This window comes from Scyliorhinus torazame, chromosome 27 (assembly GCF_047496885.1).
Source record: "Scyliorhinus torazame isolate Kashiwa2021f chromosome 27, sScyTor2.1, whole genome shotgun sequence".
NCBI lineage: Eukaryota > Metazoa > Chordata > Chondrichthyes > Carcharhiniformes > Scyliorhinidae > Scyliorhinus > Scyliorhinus torazame.
The window spans coordinates 4,803,654-4,827,540 of NC_092733.1; the positions used below are offsets into that span (position 1 = coordinate 4,803,654).

The following is a 23,887-nucleotide window of genomic DNA, read 5'->3' on the forward strand; positions in this document are numbered from 1 at the left end:
AGCAGTGCTAACCACTGTGCCCCCTTGCTGCCCTAGTCCCCGAGAAGCCAACCTTGTAGTTACTGGATTCCCTTAAATACCTCTGATATCTGACAGCGGCCAGAGTTGTAACTGCCGTGTCCGCGATGTTTCCTGTACCATTTTTAATAAGATAGTCGATAAAGTATTTACAATATTGAAATTGGTTGTATTTTGATCGTGTTGTGGAGATTGTCAGGTATAAAAATGTAAGAAATAATTTGTCTAACTAAAGGTTTCTTTTCATTTGAACCTATCTAAGGAACTTCACAATTTTATTGTTTGCCTTCCATGTTGCAGTCATGGTTGGCTCATTATTTGGTATTTTTCTAATGCTGCTTATTGAACACAAGGCTGAATGAAGACTTCTACCATTTACAGCTCCTTACACTTTTACAGGAAGTTTAAACTCTAATCAATAGGCAAACACACATTTATTAGTCTCAGTTTTTTAAAGCATTTCGTGGATTTGAATTCTTAGCCACCGCCTGTTATTTTCTTTGCGATCCAGTTTTAATTTCCATGTCTTTCCCACTGCAAAAGTGCACGGTTTCAAAATGAAACTGTAGTTACTGTGGGGAGTTAACTGGTGAGTGCTGTCATTAAATGTATTTCCTTTTCCTTCATCTTTTGTGATTTGTTTCCTTGGCAGCAATTGTAACTGGATTTGAGATCAGGCTCAACACAAACCCCCCAGCTGTGGAATTTGGAGCTTCTTTAGAGATGAACTGCACTACGACATGTTCAAACCCAATAATCAACGTGGAATATAAACCAGGGATACATCCTAACAGAACAACTGGCAGTAATTGGATCACAGACTATTTCCCGAGTGTGCAGGCATGGGATTTTACAGCACCATGTAATGTGATCTGTAAATCACAGAATAATAGCGCAGATGAGCAGAAAAAGGTGGTCACAGTATACAGTAAGTGAAAAGGCTTGCTCTAACATATTGGCTTACCTGACAATAAAGGAAGGTGGTGCCAGGGAAAAGTCTTTAATGAAAATCAGATTGTGTCTGACTTTGGGTCAGTTCCACCATTTCTATATCTCACTTGCAGGGCTCCTTGTAGCGGAGATATGGATGCCCAGGAGTTGTGACTCAGTGGCCAACTACAGAGGTCTTGGAGTAAACTGTTGTTCTCCATACGATGAACATGGTGGAGCTAGCACACAGTTTGTTGATATAGATTAGAGGATGGGAATCGAGGAAAATCTCGGTTGATAAAGGTTGACATTCTTGCTGCTAATTGTTTATAGGTGCAGAATGGATGGGAATGTATTACTTGTGAAAGGGAAGGCAGATGTGACTGATTCTGTGGGCAGAGTTTTACAGACAAATGGCAGTAACTGCGGGGCTGTAAAATGGGACGAGCCGTTCAAAACTGCATTGAATTTGGCCGGAACAGAAAATTTCACCAATGGGTAGAATTCCATCCTTTATTTTAATCATTCTCCTTTAACAGATCGAGAGATAAACATTACTTCACCTCCGGAAGTGCTGGAAGTTAACAGAACGTATAGTCTGGAGTGCATTGGTCCGAGGGTCTATCCAAACAATAAACTCATCCTCACATGGCTGAGAGGGAGTGAGACTCTTCAGATTAATTCCACAGGAGAACAAGGTTTCCCGGATGAAGATATAAGATTGAAGAATGTCTTCAGTTTCACTGCCAGTGTGTCAGATGATGGACAGGAGTACACCTGCTTGGCAGAAGTGGACCTGGGCTCTAACAGCACAAAACCAATCGCAAACTGCTCTGTGACTCTGCGAGCTCACTGTAAGTTCCTCTCGAGTGTGTACTAATTTGTTTGTTTTCTCTGTCTGAGAATGAGCGAAATGTTCACATTTGTAGATAAAGAAATCAGAACACGCTCGAGGTCTGCGTTTGTTCTGGTCAGGGAGGTCGATAAACTGGGAGATTGAACCACCAAGTGAGAGATATATTTTAATTAGAAGAATGCAAATTCTAGAACCTGAGTGAGGGAAACAAAGACTGGGTGCAAAATAAACAGAACAGTCAACTGTAGCCAGGGTGCCAGCTGCCCTGTCACCAACCACCCGCAGGCTTCAATGGATTCCGAGCCCCCTGGTGTGGTCCTCTCATTTGCCTTCCGTTTTTGGAAACCAGACTGATTCGCGTCAGCCTCATGCTGCGCCGGTGGGAGCAGCCTCACGCTACGCCTGTGGGAGCAGCCTCTCGCTGCACCGGTGGGAGTGGTCTCACGCTGCGCCGGTGGGGTCAGCCTCACGCTGCACCGGTGGGAGCAGCCTCACGCTGCACCGGTGGGAGCAGCCTCACGCTGCGCCTGTGGGAGCAACCACATGCTGCACCGGTGGGAGCAGCCTCACGCTATGCCTGTGGGAGCAGCCACATGCTGCACCGGTGGGAGCAGCCTCACGCTACGCCTGTGGGAGCAGCCTCTCGCTGCACCGGTGGGAGCGGCCTCACGCTGCGCCTGTGGGAGCGGCCTCACGCTGCGCCTGTGGGAGCAGCCACATGCTGCACCGGTGGGAGCAGCCTCACCCTTGCCGGTGTGAGCAACCTCACGCTGCACCGGTGGGGCTGGTGAATCCCAGAATCCAGTAGACTCCGGCCTCAAATGGGCTCCACATTTTGAAATAGATTTAACGACTCTTTTAAATATGAGCCTCTGGTTCCTGCCCAGTGAGGGAGTGATCCAGATCGCGTTGGGCGCTGTGCGTCGGGAGCATGACGATTCAGTCGGCACCTGGCGTGAAACCTGCTCAGGGGCTCTCCCGCTATTCTCCGAGAATCGTGGGATCAGCGCCAGCTGCTGATGCGAGGAAGAATCACGCTCTCTCTTCGCTGCCCCTAATGGGACTTCACTGCATTGAGCAGACTGAACACAGACTGGGTGACTCCTTTGCAGAATGTCCAGGTTTAGTCCACAAGCATGTCAATCCAATTCTCTACCTTGCTCCTGCTCTGTCCTTGGCCTAGTGCAGTGTTTGACGAAGCTCAATGCAAGCTTGAAGAATGGCCCTTCACCTTTGGACTGGCCACTTTGCAGCCTTCCAACCTCAAGATCAACTTGAACAATTTTAGATCATAATCACTGTTGTCATTCTGTTTTGTGTTTTTTGCTGGTTTAGTTTATTGTTTCTTAATTCCATTACTTAGTATGAAGATGCCTTCTACCCTGCCATTCACATCTCCTCTGTACCAGAGCTTCCCAAACTGGGTTGCACAGAAGCCTGGGCTTCCATTGGCGACATGCAGGGGCTCCGCAATGGGCCAGCCTGATGTCTAAAATTGAAAAATGTTGTAAAGCTGCTCGTCCAATCAGAGGCTGGCTTCTCACTGCATGGACTGCTGATAGGCTGAGCCAATGCAGTGGGAAGCCAGCCTCTGATCAGTTGAGTTGGAAACAGTGGAAAGTAAGTTTTCAAAGTCTCATATCAAGGCCAAAGTGAGGGAGAGAGCGGACGGCAGAGTGAGGTGGAATGGATGGCGGTGGGAGCTATAGCGGATGATGGAGTGATGGGGATAGTAGGTGACGTTACGGGAGCGAAAGCAGCAATTAGCGGGAAAGGAGGCGGCCATGAGGCAGAGTGGTAGCAGACATGAAGTGAGAGAAAAAGCGGGCCATGGGCGGGAAGGGAGACAACCATGGCGCAGGGGAGGAGGTGACCATGGAGCTATGAAGATAACAGGGAAAGTGGCCATGGGGTCAGAGCACAAGCGGCCCTGGTGTGAAGGAGATAGCAGAACAGAAGGGCAGCCTGTCGTTGAGATATGGAGACAGCAGAGTTAGAGGAGTTAGGGGGCGAATGGTCCTCGGAGCAGGATTGAGAGCGGGTCAAAGAGGTGAATGTGTTCGCTTCTGGCTGCTTTTCAGTAGAGTCAAGTTATACACCTTTCCAAGACACCTTCATTTTCCTTGAACACACTCTTATCAAAACTCTATCACCACACCAAACATGTGCCTCCTGCAACCTCTTTACATATCAGTGTCAATTATTGGATACTTAACATCAATGAGACATCTAATTGGAATGTCTCTTAACCCATTCCTTAACAGTCTCCCCTTCCTTGGAGAAAAAATAATAATTTGGTAAATATTGATTCCTCCGAAAAAACAAAATTACAAGAAACTCAAAAACACATGCAACTGAAAATGAATGAAATGAAAATCGCTTATTGTCACAAGTAGGCTTCAAATGAAGTTACTGTGAAATGCCCCTAGTCGCCACATTATCAATGTGACACTCAGTGTGTATGTTAGCCAAATCCCTTAATCCCAAAATGTCTATCAATATCTGGGATATATAAAAGGCTATATCCACAGTCTTTACAAGGCTTAACGTCTCAGCGGCCAAAGTGTTTTTGACCACTCTCCTTGGGCGAAATTCTCCGTTATCGGCGCAAAGTCCGCCGATTGGCGCAAATCCGACTTGCGTCACGCCGCAAAAATTGTCGCGAAGTCTCCGGCCCGAAATAGGCTAGCAGCGACGTGACGGGATCCGCACTTGCTCACGTGGTTCATGCCGTGCAGCGTCATACACGCCGCACGGCGTGACGGCTCATAAGGACGTGCTGGTCCCCCCACCCGACCAGAACACCCGGCCGCAGAGTTGCCCCACGCCACAGCCGGCGTCTGTGGAGGGAGGTGGCAGAGGCCGTCACCACGGACAGGCACCCAGTGCCACAAGAAGGTGAACGACCTCGTCAGAGCAGGCAGGGTGAGCCTCTCCCCCCCTGCCCGATATCCATATCCCCCATATCCCCGCCTCCCCATATCCCCCCTCCCCCATATCCCCCCTCCCTGTATCACCCCTCCCCCATATCGCCCCCTCCCCCATATCCCCCATATCCCCCCTCCCCCATATCCCACCTCCCCCATATCCCCCCTCCCCCATATCCCCCATATCCCCCCTCCCCATATCCCCCCTCCCCCATATCCCCCATATCCGCCCTCCCCCATATCCGCCCTCCCCCATATCCCCCTCCCCCATATCCCCCCTCCCCCATATCCCCCTTCCCCTGACGAATGTGATATAAAATAGTTACTTTAGAGATATTAGTTACTGTAATGTAGAGATAGGCCAGTCTCATTCTGGTGAGTTCACAGACAAAGGATTTCAGACCGCATGGCAAAGCAGGAAGAGGTGTGCCCACCAAAGGAGGAGAAAAGGATGCTGGGTAATAGGGGCCAGAGGAAGGGATTGGAAGTGAGCCAATTAGAGTGTATGGATAGGTCAGGAGGGGTATAGGATGACCTATGGGCATCGTGTATGTGAAACTTGATGCCATTTGAATGTATCAGTAGAGACTTCTTTGTTCTACAGACTCGCTTGATTCCAGAGGTGTACGAAGCAAGATGTGCTTTGTACCGCTGTGAACTGAGTCAGGCTTGCAAGCCAAATAAAATAACTAATACTGTACCTGCAAATCCATCTCGACTTTTATTGAGGCCAGACTGACGGGTAAAGAAATTTGGAATTTGACATTTGGTGCCGAAAACCCGGGATTTCTCAAGACGGTTCTGACCAACTGCAAAATCAGAATTAGACTGATTATGAACAGGAGGATGGGAAAAAGGGCCCCACAATGTACAGCTGGAAAATGACCGCGCATTGATTTTTCCCCTCTTCCTATCGTCTGATTTGTCTGGTCACTCGCGGTTGGTACGGAAAGATCGTCTCGACGAAATCAAAGGTCAGTCTGGGGATTAGAAATTTAATTGATGGGATTTCATAATGTTGATTCGGCTTGGGTTAGGTTTTGGGTTGATGGGACATCTAAAAGATGATTCAATTCCAAGTATAAGTGTTTGTATGGCTGATGGGACTTCAGTAGATGGAGGTTCAGTTAAGTAAGTGTTTTTAGGGCTGATGGGACTTCAGTAGATGAAGGTTCAGTTCAATAAGTGTTTTTAAATCTGAAGATGATTCAATTCCATGTGTGAGTGTTTTAAATCTATAGTTGATTCAGCTAAAATTGTACCCTTGGACTGTAGTGGCGAAAAACGCAGTTCTGAGGACTAGTTGAGATTATGGGGAATTCCTTGGATAGCACAAATGATCCAGGCATGCCACTGCAAATATTATGCGATATGTATCCGGATAAAGCAAAAGATTTCAGGAAAATGTCAACAACGTGAAGGAGTAAAATGGGGGATGAATGGCCACTAGGGGGCACCAAAGACCTAGAGATTATTAAGAAAATTCAGGGACACATCTGGAAAAAGAGTCAAAGTATGAAAGCAAAAGAATTAATTGGATTATGGAGACAATATTGTCAAGAGGAAAGAGATAAGATCATGTTATCAAGTTGGCAGGACAATGCCCTTAAAATGGGCATTCCAATTAGTGAACAGGGTAACCAAAAAACATTACAGGTCTTGAAAAAGGAATGTGCATTCAAAAAACGTGCAAGTAGAGACAGGAAAGGCTCGGGTCAAACAAAAGATGGGCTACGTAGTTCAATGGCTGGCCTTGAATTGACAGAAAATGATCAATTTGATAATTTAAAAATGTCAGTAAAAGTTCCGACTGCACCTGTAGCATTGTCTGCACTAATTCCAGAACCACCAGAGTAGAATAATTTATATCCAGTCACTGCTCCCCAGATTCCAATCATGCCAGTAACTCCAACCCTTTTGGTTGATAGTGTGGGTCCCGATTTACCATCTTCACGATCAGTAGGGGAAGAGGAGCTCTGTTCCGCAAGCCCAGTTAGCTCTAGGACCAGATCTCAGACAGCGCGAGAAGGGCTTGATCCTAACCAGAAACAATTAAGCATACCACCTAAATCCCTCCAGACCAAGGGGAAACCGCAAATTTCGAGAACAAAGGGAGATGCAACAGATGATTTTGAAGAGAAAGAACTCCCTCTAGTGACAGGGAGGGACGTCGAAGTCTTGGAAGAACCAGAGGAAATAGCTAGAGTGCCCCCTGGTGAGACTCGGAGACAGTTGCCGATTAGGAAGATACCAAACCCGGACGCGGTGACTGCCGGGGCCCAGCCCACGATAGACGTTTATATCCCATGGACACCCAGTGAGATGATGGCTATTATGGCTACAATCCCAGATAGAAAAAAATCTCCTGCTGCTTTCGTGGATTCCTTGAGAACTACCATCTCAATTTATCACGCTGATTCTAGGGACCTCTGGGCCCTAGTCCAGCAGGTTTTAACCCCAGCAGAGTACCGCAATTATCTTAATCACTTGAATTATGCTAGCCACGCCGCACTTCAGCAAGCCCATGCGTTAGACGACGATAGACGGACACAGATCCTGAATGCGTTGAATAGCACATTTCAAAAGCCCATAAATATTTCTGCTATCTTAGACCTAAAACCTAAGAAGATTGAAGAGCCAGAGGAATTTCTGGAGCGTTTTAATGAAATCTACCGTGGGCAGTCAGGCGACTTGCCATATCAAAATGGTCAGAATTCCCCTCAATATTGTGCTATGTTAATGCATTGCCTACCACCTTCCGTGGCTACTGCTGTGAAATGTAATAACATGAATTGGACAGAGAACGACCCTTCCCAGATGGCAAGGGCAGTCAGATTTTATTGGAAGGAGGGTGTAGGCCAGGAAGGAGGCTCAGTTACATAAGAACATAAGAACCAGGAGTAGGCCATCTGGCCCCTCGAGCCTGCTCCACCATTCAATGAGATCATGGCTGATCTTTTGTGGACTCAGCTCCACTCTCCGGCCCGTACACCATATTCCCAAATCCCTTTATTCTTCAAAAAACTATCTATCTTTATCTTAAAAACATTTAATGAAGGAGCCTCTACTGCTTCACTGGGCAAGGAATTCCATAGATTCACAACCCTTTGGGTGAAGAAGTTCCTCCTAAACTCAGTCCTAAATCTACTTCCCCTTATTTTGAGGCTATGCCCCTTAGTTCTGCTTTCACCCGCCAGTGGAAACAACCTGCCCGCATCTATCCTATCTATTCCCTTCATAATCTTATATGTTTCTATAAGATCCCCCCTCATCCTTCTAAATTCCAACGAGTACAGTCCCAGTCTACTCAACCTCTCCTCGTAATCCAACCCCTAACCCCTAAAGGTTAAGACTGAGTATGTAATGAAAAAGGATGATCTGCGACCCCAACAAACGGCAGAAATGGTAGCTTACCAGCTGGAGCCCCAATATTGTGACTTTGGGTGGGTGGATCAGCGAGGGGGAGGATATCAAACCCACCCGAAGGGACCCTCAGCTCCTTTTTATGGCCCACCGTATGCATCAACAGCTTTACAACCGCCGCCCCCTCTGAGGGGCCATTGGTCTACTGGGAGACGAGGACGGGGCAGATATAGAGGGAGCAATGCATGTTTTAATTGCAGCCGTGCAGATCACTGGCAACAGGAATGCCCCTTTAAAAGACAGGCAGCATAAGGAGATTATCCGACCCAAAGGAGGGGTTACCCACCAAGGGGAGGACAGACGAGATACACTGACTTCTCCCAGGCAAACCCTTCCCCAACACAGGATTGACTAGCTAATTTAGTCATAAGGACTCTCCAATCGGTCAGGGAACCTATTATCTCTCTGCAGATAGGAGATCAACATCACTCATTTGTAATCGACACTGGAGCAGCCATGTCTTCTGTGCAATCAGAACTTCGACTACCATTATCCGACCACACGCAGCAATTGTTGGGGTTCCAAGGACAGGTGTGTGAGTATCCTATTTCTGAACCTGTGACAGTCACTTACGAGAATAAGTCTGCAGATCATCAGTTTGTACGGACTACTGGATTGGACTGTAACTTGTTGGCTCGAGATTTACTGTGTATCTTCCAGCTACAGCTAGAGTGCGGAGACGAAGGGGTAACGGTTCAATCATGGAGGATGAGACAACAGTGCTATATTTCTATCACCCCCCAGTGGTGGACGTTAGACATTGAACATTCACTTCATCACGTTACCCTGGCCTATGACAGAACCGGACAAAACAGGGAGTTGGAGGACAAATACCGGCCATTACTTGAGACCGAATGGCCAGTCAAGGTTACAGCCACAGTCACGGGAAAAGAAGGTACAGCCGATTTTGTTACAATATCACCACATTTATGGCCACAGTCAGCTTCGGTAAGCCCTCATATTACACGTCAGGTCCACGACCAGTACCATGCCAGGGATCTGGGGTGAATGGTCAGGAGGGCAGTGGATCATTCGGATCCAACAGAGTACGCACTTCAAGTCATGCCGGACGGCACTGCCATAAAATATTTTGAGGTCCCTGAAACAATTAACACTCGACTGCAGCATCACTGGGGACATGATGTTTTGGAATATGTCAATCCACAGGTCTGGGCGGAATACCCATCACAAGTGGGAAAGACAAATGTTACACCTATTAAGGTAACGATTAAGGATCATGTAAAGCTACCTTCCATTCGGCAATACCCCCTGAAATCCCAAGCTGCTCCGTCTATAGACAAATTAATCCGAGAGCTGTTGCAACAGGGTATTTTGGTCCCTTGCCAATCAGAATGTAACACCCTCATACTTGCTGTGCCTAAACCAGCCAAACCAGACCAGTACCGATTAGTACAGGATTTACGTTCAATCAATGCCATTGTACAGCCGTTACATGCTCTCATCCCTAACCCTGCCCACATACTGGCTCAAATTCCAGCTCAAGCCCGGGTCTTCGCCATAATTGACCTTCAGCACGCCTTCTTTGCCCTCCCACTTGCAACTGAAAGCCAATATTTGTTTGCCTTCACTTACAATGGACAGCAGTATACCTGGACCCGACTGCCACAGGGGTATGTCAACTCACCTACACCCTTCTCCAGATGTCTGCAGACCCAACTCCAGGCCTTGACATTGGAGCATGGTTCCACTCTAGTGCAGTATGTAGATGACATATTGGTAGCAAGTCCTGACGAGCCCAGTAATAGGGATGACGTGATCCAATTATTACCACCTATCCTCGTTGGGTTATGTTGTCTCACAATCAAAGGTCTTGGTGGCTCAGAGAAAGGTTAAGTTCTTAGGAGTTTTACTTACAGCCACAGAAAGAAGTCTCGAACCCAGTAGGATTGAACCAATATGCCAATTCCCCGCCCTTACAATAGCCAAGGAAGTCCGTCATTGGCTGGGTATGGTGAATTATTGTCGGCAGTGGATACCAAACATCGCTGTCTATACAAAGCTGCTGACGCCTTACACGAGTAAAGAGGGAAACTTTATTCTCACCACCGAGGCACTCGAGGCCTTCCGTTGCCTGAAGCAGGCCTTGTTACAAGCACCGGCCCTCGGGAGGCCCTTGTACGACGGACCATTCCAGATATACTGTACTGTTCTGGAAGGATGTTCAACAGCGGTACTCACCCAGCAACATGGGGACGAGCACCGGCCCGTAGCATATTACTCTTCCAAACTCGACCCAGTGGCGTTGGGCCACCCTGTTTGCACCCAGATCTTGGCAGCGATATACAATAGTTTGCAGGCTGCTGCCAATATCACTCTCCAACAGGATATTACGGTGTATAGCTCCCACTCGATAATCGCACTATTGGGGCAACTGCAGACTCAGCATCTTACCGCAGCTCGTCAGAATAGGTATGAGATATACCTTTTGAACAATCCACGTCTGACATTTAAATACTGTACCACTATCAATCCAGCCTGTTTTCCTAGCGGTCCCCCTATCCATGAGGACGCACCTGGTCACGACTGTTTAGCCTTGATTCAGGAAACTACCACAATAAGGGACGATCTGAGTGATATTCCGCTAGAACAAACTGACATGATTATGTATGTTGGTGGCAGTGCATCAGTAAGCCCCACTGGCCGGAGATTGTCCGGTTATGCAATCGTAGAACTGGATGGTCTGATTCTAGAAGCAGCAGCTTTCCAGACCCCTTATTCAGCCCAACAAGCCAAACTTTTTGCCCTCACCCGTGCATGTATACTTGGGGTAGATCGTCGGGTAAATATTTACACTGACTCCCGATACGCTTTCGGGGTAGTTCATGACTTCGGACAACTCTGGAAGAATAGGGGATTCCTTACCTCGGCAGGCACGGAAATATCCCACCGGGGTTTAGTTAATGACCTACTGCGGGCCCTCCTTATGCCAGCGCAGATTTCCATTATTAAATGCGCTGCCCACACAAATGGTAAGACCCCAGTTGACGTTGGTAATGAACAAGCAGATTGTGCAGCGCGCACAGCCGCGCAAATTCAGCAAGTGATGGTGCCTAAAATGTTAAGTCAGACTAAACGATCTACTATAAATATGTCTGCTTCTGACAAGTCAATGCCAACCATCCAAGACGTCATAAGGTTACAGGAGGACGCTCCTGAGAGTGATAAACAAATGTGGAAACGGTTAGGTTGTACATATGATTCTGTTTCCTCTTTATGGACCACACCAGCACATCAGACTTGTATGTCTGATGTACTGGCTGTAGCGCATAATGGCTTACGAGAGAGACGAGTAGTGATGAAGTCGATGAGGCTTTATTAAGCGAGACTTGTCCCCAGCAGTTCAGCAACAGAATGAAGCGGCGGGGAGAAGCTCGGGTTCTTATACTCCGCCTTCAGGGCGGAGCCAGGAGTCAACAGCCAACTAGGACCCGGGATCTGTCAGCCAATAGCATCACGGCTTCACAGTCCCACATGACCCCTAATACATACCACCACATTCACCCCTTGTTAAAAATGAACCCGGCGGGGTGGTGGTTCGCATGGTGGTAGGGGTTTACAAGGCTGGTCCTGGGAGGAAGATTTTGGGCATGTTATTACAGTTTTAGCCCTACACTGGGCTATGTACAAGGTTTGTGAAACTATTTACAATATTAGTAAGAGAAAATTTTTTTTGTTACAGTCCAACAACATTCTTGGTGTCACGCCGATGCCACGAGTCGAGCGGGCGGTCTGGTCTTCCTCGTCGATCGCCTCAGCCCCGGTGGTGATGCAGGTGCTTGTTCCGGCGTTGTCGTCTCCGGGAGTGTTTCGGTGTTTGTTCCTGTTTTACTCCTGGGCGGGCACGGGAGGAGGACCGATCCTCCCGTGAAGGGGGCGGTCGCGGGGTGCGCCGGTGGCAGGGAGGGGATGATCGGTGTCGGGGGGGGTGTGTGTGTTGCCGGCGGGCGCTAGGTCTCGCAGGGAGACCGTGTCCTGTCGGCCGTCGGGGTACGCCACGTAGGCGTACTGCGGGTTCGCGTGGAGGAGGTGAACCCTCTCGACCAACGGGTCCGACTTGTGCGCCTGCACATGTTTCCGGAGCAAGATGGGTCCTGGGGCCGCCAGCTAGGTCGGCAGCGACATTCCGGAGGAGGACTTCCTGGGGAAGACAAGGAGGCGCTCATGGGGCGTTTGGTTAGTGGTGGTACACAGCAGCGACCGGATGGAGTGGAGAGCGTCCGGGAGGACCTCCTGCCACCGGGAAACTGGGAGATCCCTGGACCGTAGGGCCAGTAGGACGGTCTTCCAGACCGTGCCGTTCTCCCTCTCTACTTGCCCGTTCCCCCGGGGGTTGTAGCTGGTCGTCCTGCTCGAGGCTATGCCCTTGCTGAGCAGGAACTGGCGCAGCTCGTCACTCATGAAGGAGGACCCCCTGTCGCTGTGGACGTATGCGGGGCAACTGAACAGTGTGAATATGGTGCCAAGGGCTTTAATGACTGTGGCCGCTGTCATGTCGGGGCAGGGGATGGCGAAGGGGAAACGGGAGTACTCGTCCACCACGTTCAGGAAGTATGTGTTGCGGTCGGTGGAGGGGAGGGGCCCTTTGAAATCCAGACTGAGGCGTTCAAAGGGGCGGGAAGCCTTGATCAGGTGCGCTCAGGTATAGACGCCCGTCTGCCTCAAAGGCTGTGTACTTGCGGTCACCTGGGCGGATGGGGAGCTGGTGGTAGGCGGACTTGAGGTCCACGGTGGAGAAAACCTTATACTGGGCAATCCGATTTACCATGTCGGATATGCGGGGGAGAGGGTACGCATCTAGCTGTGTGTACCTGTTGATGGTCTGGCTATAGTCTATGACCATCCTTTGCTTCTCCCCGGTCTTTACTACTACCACCTGGGCTCTCCAGGGACTATTGCTGGCCTGGATTATGCCTTCCTTCAGCAACCGCTGGACTTCAGACCGAATAAATATCCGGTCCTGGGCGCTGTACCGTCTGCTCCTAGTGGCGACGGGTTTGCAATCCGGGGTGAGGTTTGCAAACAAGGACAGCGGTTCAACCTTGAGAGTTGCGAGGCCGCAGATAGTGAGTGGGGGTATTGGGCCGCCAAATTGAAATGTTAGGCTCTGCAGGTTACACTGGAAATCTAATCCCAGTAATGTGGGCGCGCAGAGTTGGGGAAGGACGTAGAGCCTGTAGTTTTTAAACTCCCTCCCTTGCACCGTTAGGTTCGCGATGCAGAACCCTTTGATCTCTACGGAGTGGGATCCTGCAGCTAGGGAAATCTTTTGCGTACTTGGATGGATGGTCAGAAAACAGCGTCTTACCGTGTCTGGGTGAATGAAACTTTCGGTGCTCCCGGAGTCGATCAGGCATGGCGTCTCGTATCCGTTGATTAGCACCGTTGTTGTCGTCGTCTGGAGCGTCCGGGGCCGTGATTGATCTAGCGTCACCGAAGCCAGTCGTGGTCGTAGTGTCTTGGCGTCTTCTTCGGACCCCGTGGAGCCGTCGATGCTGGGGTCCTTTGTTGTCATCCAAGATGGCGGCGTCCATGAATCGCACGCGGCCGGGGGGTGGACAAAATGGCCGCCCCCATGGATCGCACGTGGCTGGGGGGGTCACAAGATGGCGGCGCCCATCCTCCCCTCGTGGTGCCCGGGACCCAAAATGGCGGCGCCCGCGGGTCGCACATGGGGCGCTGGGGGGGTTGGGGAGCGTTTGGGATGCGCTGGGCTCGTTCTTCCCCGGGGATTGCGGCGACCCCCCGGGACCGGCACACAGCCACGTAATGGCCCTTCTTGCCGCAGCTTTTGCAAATAGCTGCGCGGGCCGGGCAGCGCTGCCGGGGGTGTTTCGCTTGCCCGCAGAAATAGCAGCGGGCCCCCCCGGGATGGCCTGGCGCTTTAACCGCGCAAGCCTGTGAGGGAGGGGGGGGGTTTGTCGCGACGGGGGTCCACGGAGCCCGAGGGGCTGCCGCGCGGTCGGGGCCTTAGGCGCGGGCGTTTTGCGAGGCCACAACTAGGGAAGCTGCAATGGCCCGTGCCTCTGAGAGTCCTAGCGACTCTCTTTCTAAAAGTCTTTGGCGGATTTGGGGAGAGTTCATACCTGCCACAAACGCATCGCGAATTAGCATGTCCGTGTGTTCGATCGCGTTCACCAGCGGGCAGCTGCAGCCTCGTCCCAAAATTAGCAGCGCGGCGTAGAATTCTTCTAACGATTCTCCGGGACTTTGCCGTCTCGTTGCGAGTTGGTAGCGTGCGTAGACCTGGTTCACGGGGCGAACGTAGATGCTCTTCAGTGCTGCGAGCGCCGTCGGGAAATCCTCTGCGTCTTCTATGAGAGGGTAAATTTCCGGGCTTACCCTCGAATGCAGGACCTGCATTTTCTGGTCTTCTGTGATCCAGCCGGGGGCCGTTCGGAGGTAGCCTTCAAAACAAGCTTGCCAGTGTTTAAAAACTGCTGCCGAGTTCGCTGCGTGGGGGCTGATCCGCAGGCATTCCGGGGCGATCCGGAGCTCCATAGTCCTTTAAGCTCGCTTAATAAATTGTAGCGCACAATGACTTACGAGAGAGACGGGTAGTGATGAAGTCGATGAGGCTTTATTAAGCGAGACTTGTCCCTAGCAGTTCAGCAACAGAATGAAGCGGCGGGGAGAAGTTCGGGTTTTTATACTCCGCCTTCAGGGCGGAGCCAGGAGTCAACAGCCAACCAGGACCCGGGATCTGTCAGCCAATAGCATCACGGCTTCACAGTCCCACATGACCCCTAATACATACCACCACACTGGCTTTATGGGTCATCGAATGTGTACACTTTGCAACTCATTGTGGGGCTCGGGGGACTAGTGATTTGTTGCTGGACACTTGGTGGCACCCTAAAATGCAGGGGTTGGCCCAGAGTATCAGTAATCGGTGTTTGATTTGTCAGCAATATAACACCGGAAAAGGTATCCCTTGTGGGATGGGGCAAACCCCGTTGCCCAGTGGTCCCTTTGAGATGCTCTAAATGGATTACATTGAGTTGGAAAGGAGTCAATGTTATAAATATGTTTTGGTCATTGTGGATGTGTTCAGCAGATGGGTTGAGGCGTATCTGACTATCGATAATAAAGCTGCTACTGTGGTTAAGGTTTTGATGCGGGAAATCATTCCCCGGTACGGTATACCAGGTCAGTTAAGTTCTGATAATGGGCCTCATTTTATTGGACAAATTAACAAGGAGTTTTGCTCCCAGTTAGGCATACGCCAGCAGTTACACTGTGCTTACAGACCGCAGGCGGCCGGGTTGGTTGAGAGACACAATCGGACCCTCAAAACTAAATTGGCTAAATTAAGAGCAGACACGGGACTGACATGGATTAAGTTGCTCCCCGTTGCCCTCTTCCAGCTGCGGGTTACACCTGCGGGACCGGCCCGGCTCTCTCCTGCCGAGATTCTTTATGGCAGGCCTCTTAGAACTCCCTGGGGCCTGCATGCTTCCAGACTGGTTCAGTTTCACCAGATGACTGAAGAGATGACCACCTATGTTCTAGCCCTCACGCAGGTGCTCAAGGAGCTCCATGGCCCAGTCCGCGCGGCTCACCAGCCATCGCCCCCATTACTTAGCTCACTTTCAGTCAAGCCCGGCAGTTATGTCATGGTCAAAAATTGGACTAGGAAGGGGTCGGAGCCGCGATGGGACGGGCCCTTCCAAGTTCTCCTTACCACCCCCACAGCAGTTAAAGTGGAGGGGCGAAGTGCTTGGGTCCACCTTCATCACTGTAAATTGGGTCCATCTCCACTACTGTAAAAGGTCGGTTACTAACCTGCCTCCCTTCTACAGTGCCATTTTACAGCTGTGGAATATGATGGGGTGGCTACGCACCGCCTGTGTGATCTACGGCCTCACTTTGCTTGGAATGTTATTGGCGACGGACATGGAAAAGGGGAATATTATCTACATTTGTAACCCCAACCAAACTACAAGGACATTTCATTTATGCAAAGGTGATGTTCTTCGCTGGCCCCATATACGAGGACACGGTATCGATTCATGGAAGGTCGTCAAAGTTAAGGAGAATGCAGGACTCATGAAGCAATTGCACCGGTCCCGGCGATGGGAAGGGAACATTATATGGACATTGCCTTGTTTTTGGAATACATGTAAATTTGATTTGGGATGTGTTAAGATTGGTGCAATAAAGGTAACATCAGGCCGTCAGGAGAGCGTAGGAAGAGGCTGTGAGACAGAGAGAGGGACTAGAGAGAGGACGGGGCGTGTGAGAAGGGAAGTACAGCTAGAACGTAGGTTACCGGGAGATACACTTAATTCAGTTAAAGGCCAAACTGAGGAAAACCTGGGTAGTATGAATCACTTCTACCAGATTTACCACCGCTTGTATGGCCACGGATGGGTTGTCTGCTACCCGAACCCCGCAGCGGTGTCTAGGTTATTTTCTGTTTCACCGTTTTGGGGCACTCCCCAAACGGTGGTTCATTGTCAGCGTTCCGAACCACTGCCCGAGCAAGTCACTCTTCCTTACGATCAGGGTTCAGCACCACCGGCTATTTGCCTTCCCCTTCCTCGGGATAATTCCCATTCACAGTATGATAGGCTGCAACGGTGGAGGGCGTACATACCTAGCCACTTCACTCCCTATAGGGATTCCCGGTCGTACGAGAATTGTTTCAGCAGTGAAGGATACGGCTGTTTGCTGGTAGAGGTGGAAACGAATATAACATGTCTGTTCCCCACCTGTACGGTCAGGAGGTGTCATATCACCCAGGCGTCTGGCCAATGCGTTTGTTACAACACCACTTGCGTTCCATTGAACGCCGGCCTCCAGCTCCTTTGTGGCTGGGGGAATGTCTCTCATATCACTGTTGGGACTAGGGCTTTCCGCATTGCTAGGCGGCCCGAATGGGCGTTTCGAAGCTGGATAAACTGGGCTACTGGGGGATCCTTACGCAACCGATATATTGATTGTGATGCTAGCCTGCACACGGAGCAAGGATACTATTTATTTAATGGCACAGCGACCAATGTTTTGTCACCCCCATTTCCCCGCCAAATTGCTATTGGGACTCTAGTCCCTACCACAGTCCCCTGCCCTTCGGCGTGGAAGCTGCATAATCAGTTAGCACGCCGGGCAGTCTCTGCTGAATTTTGCAAGAACTGGAAAAAACCTCAGGTTCTCGCACCCAACCGGGGCCACTCAGCCGGGTGGGGCATTCTGAGCGTATTGACACTGGGAGGTGTGGGGGGTTCCTTGGCGATAGGAATTATTTTATTTGTGGCCTTACCATCTTGGGAAATGAAACCTTGGGAGCCCTCGGGGCAATAACCAAGGAATTGTCTCAGCTACGGTTGTTTGCAATGCAGAACCGGTATGCTCTTGACTATCTTCTGGCCCGTGAGGGTGGGGTATGCGCCATAGTACAGGGCAAGTGTATCATGGGAGTTCAAGACTTGACCGCTAACATCACTAAATTTATGGATCGCATACGGGATCACCTGGACGGAATGCAGGACCCTGGCTCTTGGGGTAACTGGGGATTTGGAGGTTGGAAGGACTGGTTGGTAAATATGGCCATGTATTTAGTGGCGGCTATTGGCTGCATCTTTGTGGGCCTGGCCATCCTTAAATGCGTGATGGGTAGAATGCGGGGTGCACTGGAACAGATAGACGCCCCTAAAATCTTAGTTGTCAAAATCCATGAGGGTGCAGCAGATGAAGGGGGGCTACGCCAGGAATTGGAAATGCAGCGACGGATCTTTTTAGATGAGGGACCGTAGCTATGGATTGGATAGTTTGGTTATCATGGAATGATAAAAGGAGGGAATGACGAATGTGATATAAAATAGTTACTTTAGAGATATTAGTTACTGTAATGTAGAGATAGGCCAGTCTCATTCTGGTGAGTTCACAGACAAAGGATTTCAGACCGCATGGCAAAGCAAGGAGGAGGTGTGTCCACCAAAGGAGGAGAAAAGGATGCTGGGTAATAGGGGCCAGAGGAAGGGATTGGAAGTGAGCCAATTAGAGTGTATGGATAGGTCAGGAGGGGTATAGGATGACCTATGGGAATCGTGTATGTGAAACTTGATGCCATTTGAATGTATCAGTAGAGACTCCTTTGTTCTACAGACTCACTTGATTCCAGAGGTGTACGAAGCAAGATGTGCTTTGTACCGCTGTGAACTGAGTCAGGCTTGCAAGTCAAATAAAATAACTAATACTGTACCTGCAAATCCATCTCGACTTTTATTGAGGCCAGACTGACGGGTAAAGAAATTTGGAATTTGACACCCCCATATCCCCCCCTCCCCCTTATCCCCCCTCCCCCATATCCCCCCTCCCCCATGTCCCCCTCCCCCATATCCCTCCTTCCCCCTATATCCCCCCTCCCCCATATCCCCAAGTGAATCCAGTCCTAACCTTAACCTCTGCAATGCACGCGCAACCGATGGTGTGCATTCATATACCTGCCTAACACTGTTGCCTCTTACCCCTGCCACCATCCCCCCCCCCGCCCCCCCGCCCCCCCCCCCCCCCCCGCCACGGGAGAAACGTGCACACAACACCAGGGAGCATGTGAGGACTGGAGGAGGCCCCGCTGATGAGAGGCCACTGACCGAACACCAGGAAAGGGCCCTGGAACTGGCTGGCGGACCTGAGGACCGGGAGGTTGCTGATGCAGAGGTCGGGGGCGTACTAGCAAGTGAGCCACCGACAGCCCGTCCCCATATCCCCCCTCCCCTATATCACCTGATCACTGCCTGCGTGTCTAACCATGCATGCTTCATTGTGTATCGCAGGAGCAAACGTCGAGGCACCCATCCCCGCAGATGCAGACCGCCCGCAGGATGCCCCTCGGAGGCCACGGAAGACGGAGAGACCCGGACCCTCCGGCATGCGATGACCGCAGGATGCCCCTCGCACACCACGGGAGACGTAGAGACCCGGACCCTCCGGCATGCGACGCCCGCAGGATGCCCCTCGCACACCACGGGAGACGGAGAGACCCGGACCCTCCGGCATGCGACGCCCGCAGGATGCCCCTCGCACACCACGGGAGACGGAGAGACCCGGACCCTCCAGCATGCGATGCCCGCAGGATGGCCCACGGAGACCACGGGAGACGGGGAGACCTGGAGCAACAGGGAGACGACGCCCCCGTCACGTGCGGGTGCGACGACGCAGGCGTGTGCCACCCAGCGACGAGAGGGGCAGCCACAGGCCCCCATCACAGCCGAGCCAGGACACCACTACCCAGGACACCCCTACCCAGGACACCCCTACCCGGGACACCCCTACCCGGGACAGCACTACCCAGGAAGACGAAATACCGGACAGTGACTCCGAGTGGATGGGTGGAGACGAACCCCCACCCCAAAGTGCCATGGACTCAGAGTGGGACGAAGAGCATGACACAACGCCACTGCTGTCGCCAACACCCTCCACCATCTCAGAAACACTCACCTCGGTTGGGCTCATTAGTGATGAGGCGTCTGGTACACTCACTGGTGCGCACAACACAGCCGTCCCGGTACAGCAGGTGGAGGTAGGAGCAGCAGAGGGGACGGGCGGTCGGAGGGCAGCCCAGCCCAAGCGAACATCTGCCGCCCAGATGGATCCCGGGTTCCTGCAGTTACCACACCCACACATAGATCCAATGCAACCACCGACCCGGAGACGAGCGAAGAGGGTGACGGCCGGCTTGCGGCGGCTGCAGTCGCAGGTGGAGGAGTCCACCCGCGTCCAGGAGCTGGGAGTGGTGCCGGTCATACGTGCCACCCAGGCCGACACCGCACGGGTGGCGTCCGCGGTGGAGGCAATGGGTGCGACGGTGTCAGACATGGGGAACGGTTTGCGAGGCCTGGGGCTGTCCGTGCAGGCGGCGTCTGTGGCCCAGGACATGGCTGCCCTCTCACAGGAGGCCATGAGCCAGCGCCAGCGGCAGATGGCAGAGGCGCTCAAAGCCATAGCCCAGTCTCTGCAGGCCATGGCCCAGTCTCAGCAGGCCATAGCCCAGTCTCTTCAGGCCATGGTCCAGTCTCAGCAGGCCATAGCCCAGTCTCAGCAGGCCATGACCCAGTCTCAGCAGGCCATGGCCCAGTCTCTGCAGGCCATCGCTGAGGGCATCGGCGCCATTGGCCATGTGCGAGCCGGCGTCGCACAGTCATAGACAGGGTTTGCCAACCCCCTGGGCTCCATGGCTGCAAACCTGCAGACCCCGGTCGATACCAGCACGGGGCCTCCAGGACTGGCAGCGCCAGATGTCGGGGGGGCGTCGGATGGCCAGTCCGTTCGCATCCCCCACCCATGTAGAGGCCTGGGGGCCATCGGGCACCCCGAGGGAGGAGGAGGTGGTGTGGTCCGTCCTGTAGGGGAGGTCCCGGAACACCGCGACACCTCGGACTCCCCCCCTTCCGTCCCAGGTGCATCAGGTGGGCAACAGGCAGGACAGGCTGGCAGCTCGCCATCCCAGTCGCCCGGGCCGCAGCCTGGCCCATCTAGGCCAGGACGCCCCAGGAAACGGCCGCCAAAGGGATCCAGTGTCAGAGGGCAGGAATCACAGGAGTCCACCTCCAGTTCTGCTGTACCGTCTGGGGAACCACGTAGACGTAGTCAAAGGGCCTGTAAGGCCAAACAATTAGACACTGAGTAAGTTGGCACGGGTGCAGGGCACAGATGAGTTTTAGGCGCTAGGGCACGTGCATGAACTCCTTTGGTTATTAAAGTCAATGTTACACCTACAGAAGCTGCCTTTGTGCTCTGTCCAAAGCGTGCGGGGGTGTCATGTACGTTGAGCGCAAGTGTGTGTGTGTGAGGGGTGGTCTTACCTCAGCCCCAGGTGAGTCTGCCCCTTCCCCCTGGGCCGCCATCAACATCCCACCGGGCAGAGGACGGGACCGTGCGCTGCAGTGTCACAGCCGCATGCAGGGATGGTCCGGGTGGATGGTGGTACTGTGTCCATGGGTCAGACATAGTCCAACGATGTGGAGCCAGGAGCTCATCGCAGGGCGGGTTGTCATCATCCTCCATGGCCTGCAATAGACACGCGTCCACCCGCAACTGTGTGAGCCCGGCCGTTGTACCGCAGGTGGATCGGCAATGGGGGGGGGGGGTGGCGTGCATGCGGGTGGGGTGGGTGGGGTTGGGGAGGGGGGTGAGGGTGCATGGGTGGTCAGCTGTTGCCATGGTGTGCGGTCTTTGGCCGTACTACCCGATTCCCACGCCCATCTAGTCAGTGAAGCGGGCGGCTATCAGTCTGTCCCGTGCCCGCTGGGCCAGCCGGTAATGGTGGACAGCCACCCGCCTGTGTCTAGCCCATCTGCCCTGACCATTGCCCCCATCCCCCTCATCTGGGGAGGACTGCGCCTCTTCCTGCTGCTCCTCCACTCCGCCCTCCTCTGCCTGCGGCACATCGCCCCTCTGCTGGGCTATGTTGTGCAGGACTCAGCACACCACAATGATGCGGCCGACCCTATCTGACCGATACTGGAGGGTGCCCCCAGAGAGGTCCAGGCACCTCAGCACGCCAATTGTCGCTACATGGGCATCATTGTAGCGGTTCTCCGCCTCATTGTGTGGCCTCCGTATAGGCGTCATCAGCCACGATCGCAATGGGTAGCCCCTGTCGCCCAGCAACCAGCCCCTCAGCCGGGGATGGCGTCCCTCGTACATGCCGGTGATGGATGACCGTGACAACACGTATGAGTCGTGTACACTGCCCAGGTAATGGGCGCAGACGTGCAGGATCATCATGCGGTGGTCGCAGACCACCTGTATGTTCATCGAATAGTCCCCTTCCTATTGGTGAACACGGCCCTGTTATCTGCAGGTGGCCGCACGGCGACGTGCATCCCATCAATCGCGCCCTGGACCATGGGGAACCCGGCAACGGCAGAGAAGCCCACGGCCCGGGCATCTTGGCTGGCCTGGTCCACAGGGAAGCGGATGTAGCGGTGCGCCATGGCATATAGGGTGTCTGTCACTGCCCGGATGCACCGGTGCACCGATGTCTGCGATATGCCGGACAGGTCCCCACTCGGTGCCTGGAATGACCCCGTTGCATAAAAGTTCAGGGCCACCGTAACCTTGACGGACACGGGGAGAGGGTGTCCCCCGCCAGTGCCACGCGGTGACAGGTGTGCCAGCAGGTGGCAGATGTGTGCCACGGTTTCCCGCCTCATCCGGAGTCTCCTCCTGCATTCCCGATCCGTGAGGTCCTGGTATGACTGCCGGGGCCGGTACACACGGGGCGCCCTCGGGTGCCTCCGTTGCCGTGGGGCCGCGACGTCCTCCTCCCCCCTCCTCGTCCTGTCGGTCAGGTGTCTCTCCAGCCTGGGCGGCTGCTGCCTGCCCCTCTGCGGCAGCGTGCGCCGCCTCTCTGGCACGCTCCTCCTCCTCCTCCTCCTCCTCCTCCTCCTCATCCAGGGCAACATAGACATTAGCGGCTACATCGCTGGATGATCTGAAAACATGACGGCCGGGGGGGGGGGGGGCGGGGGAACGACGACATGTCATCATTGCCCATACCCCCTCCTCCCCCCAGCCAGGTGGCATGGACCGCATGTGTCCAGCTGTTGGAGGCTGGCACCTGGTCAGGTGGACCAACTTGCTTGCCCTCGCACCCCCCCTCCCCGGCATGGACCCCTCCATCCTCCTCCCCGGCACGGGCCCCCCCCATCCTCCACCCCGGCACGGGCCCCCCCATCCTCCTCCCCGGCACGGGCCCACCCCCCATCCTCCTCCCCGGCACGGACCCCATCCTCCTCCCCGGCATGGACGACCCCATCCTCCTCCCTGGCACGGACCCCCCCATCCTCCTCCTGGCACGGAACCCTCCTCCTCCCGCATGGACCCCCCATCCTCCTCCCTGGCACGGAACCCATCCTCCTCCCCGCACTGGCCCCCCATCCTCCTCCCCCGGCACGGGCCCCCCATCCTCCTCCCGGCACGGACCCATCCTCCTCCCGGCACGGGCCCCCATCCTCCTCCCCGGCACGGGCCCCCCCCATCCTCCTCCCTGGCACGGACCCCATCCTCCTCCCCGGCACGGGCCCCCCCCATCCTCCTCCCCGGCACGGACCCCATCCTCCTCCCCGCACGGGCCCCCCCATCCTCCTCCCCGGCACGGACCCCATCCTCCTCCCCGGCAACGGGCCCCCCATCCTCCTCCCGGCACGGACCCCCCATCCTCCACCCCGGCACGGACACCCCATCCTCCACCCCGGCACGGGCCCCCCATCCTCCTCCCTGGCACGGAACCCATCCTCCTCCCCGGCACGGGCCCCCCCATCCTCCTCCCTGGCACGGAACCCATCCTCCTCCCCGGCACGGCCCCCCCATCCTCCTCCCCGGCACGGACCCCATCCTCCTCCCCGGCACGGACCCCCCATCCCTCCACCCCGGCACGGGCCCCCCCATCCTCCTCCCCGGCACGGGCCCACCCCCCATCCTCCTCCCGGCATGGACCCCCCCATCCTCCTCCCTGGCACGGAGCCCCCCATCCTCCTCCCTGGCACGGAACCCATCCTCCTCCCCGGCACGGGCCCCCCCATCCTCCTCCCCGGGCACGGACCCCCCGATCCTCCTCCCTGGCACGGAACCCATCCTCCTCCCCGGCACCGGACCACCCCCATCCTCCTCCCCGACACGGGCCCCCCCCCCATCCTCCTCCCCGGCACGGACACCCCCCCCATCCTCCTCCCCGGCACGGACCCCCCATCCTCCCTCCCCGGCACGG

The 23,887-nt window shown here is 53.7% G+C and overlaps 1 protein-coding gene across 3 annotated transcripts in view; it reads left to right on the forward strand.

Annotated features, from left to right (window-relative positions):
- Positions 1–23,887, forward strand: part of LOC140403140 (intercellular adhesion molecule 1-like) — a 185,187-nt gene that overhangs the window by 114,928 nt on the left and 46,372 nt on the right. For all 3 annotated transcript variants that reach the window (XM_072490804.1, XM_072490806.1, XM_072490805.1), the window contains 3 exons: positions 671–946; positions 1,488–1,802; positions 11,855–11,947. In XM_072490804.1, coding sequence (XP_072346905.1) covers positions 671–946; positions 1,488–1,802; positions 11,855–11,947 — 684 coding nt within the window. The remainder of the gene's footprint in view (positions 1–670; positions 947–1,487; positions 1,803–11,854; positions 11,948–23,887) is intronic.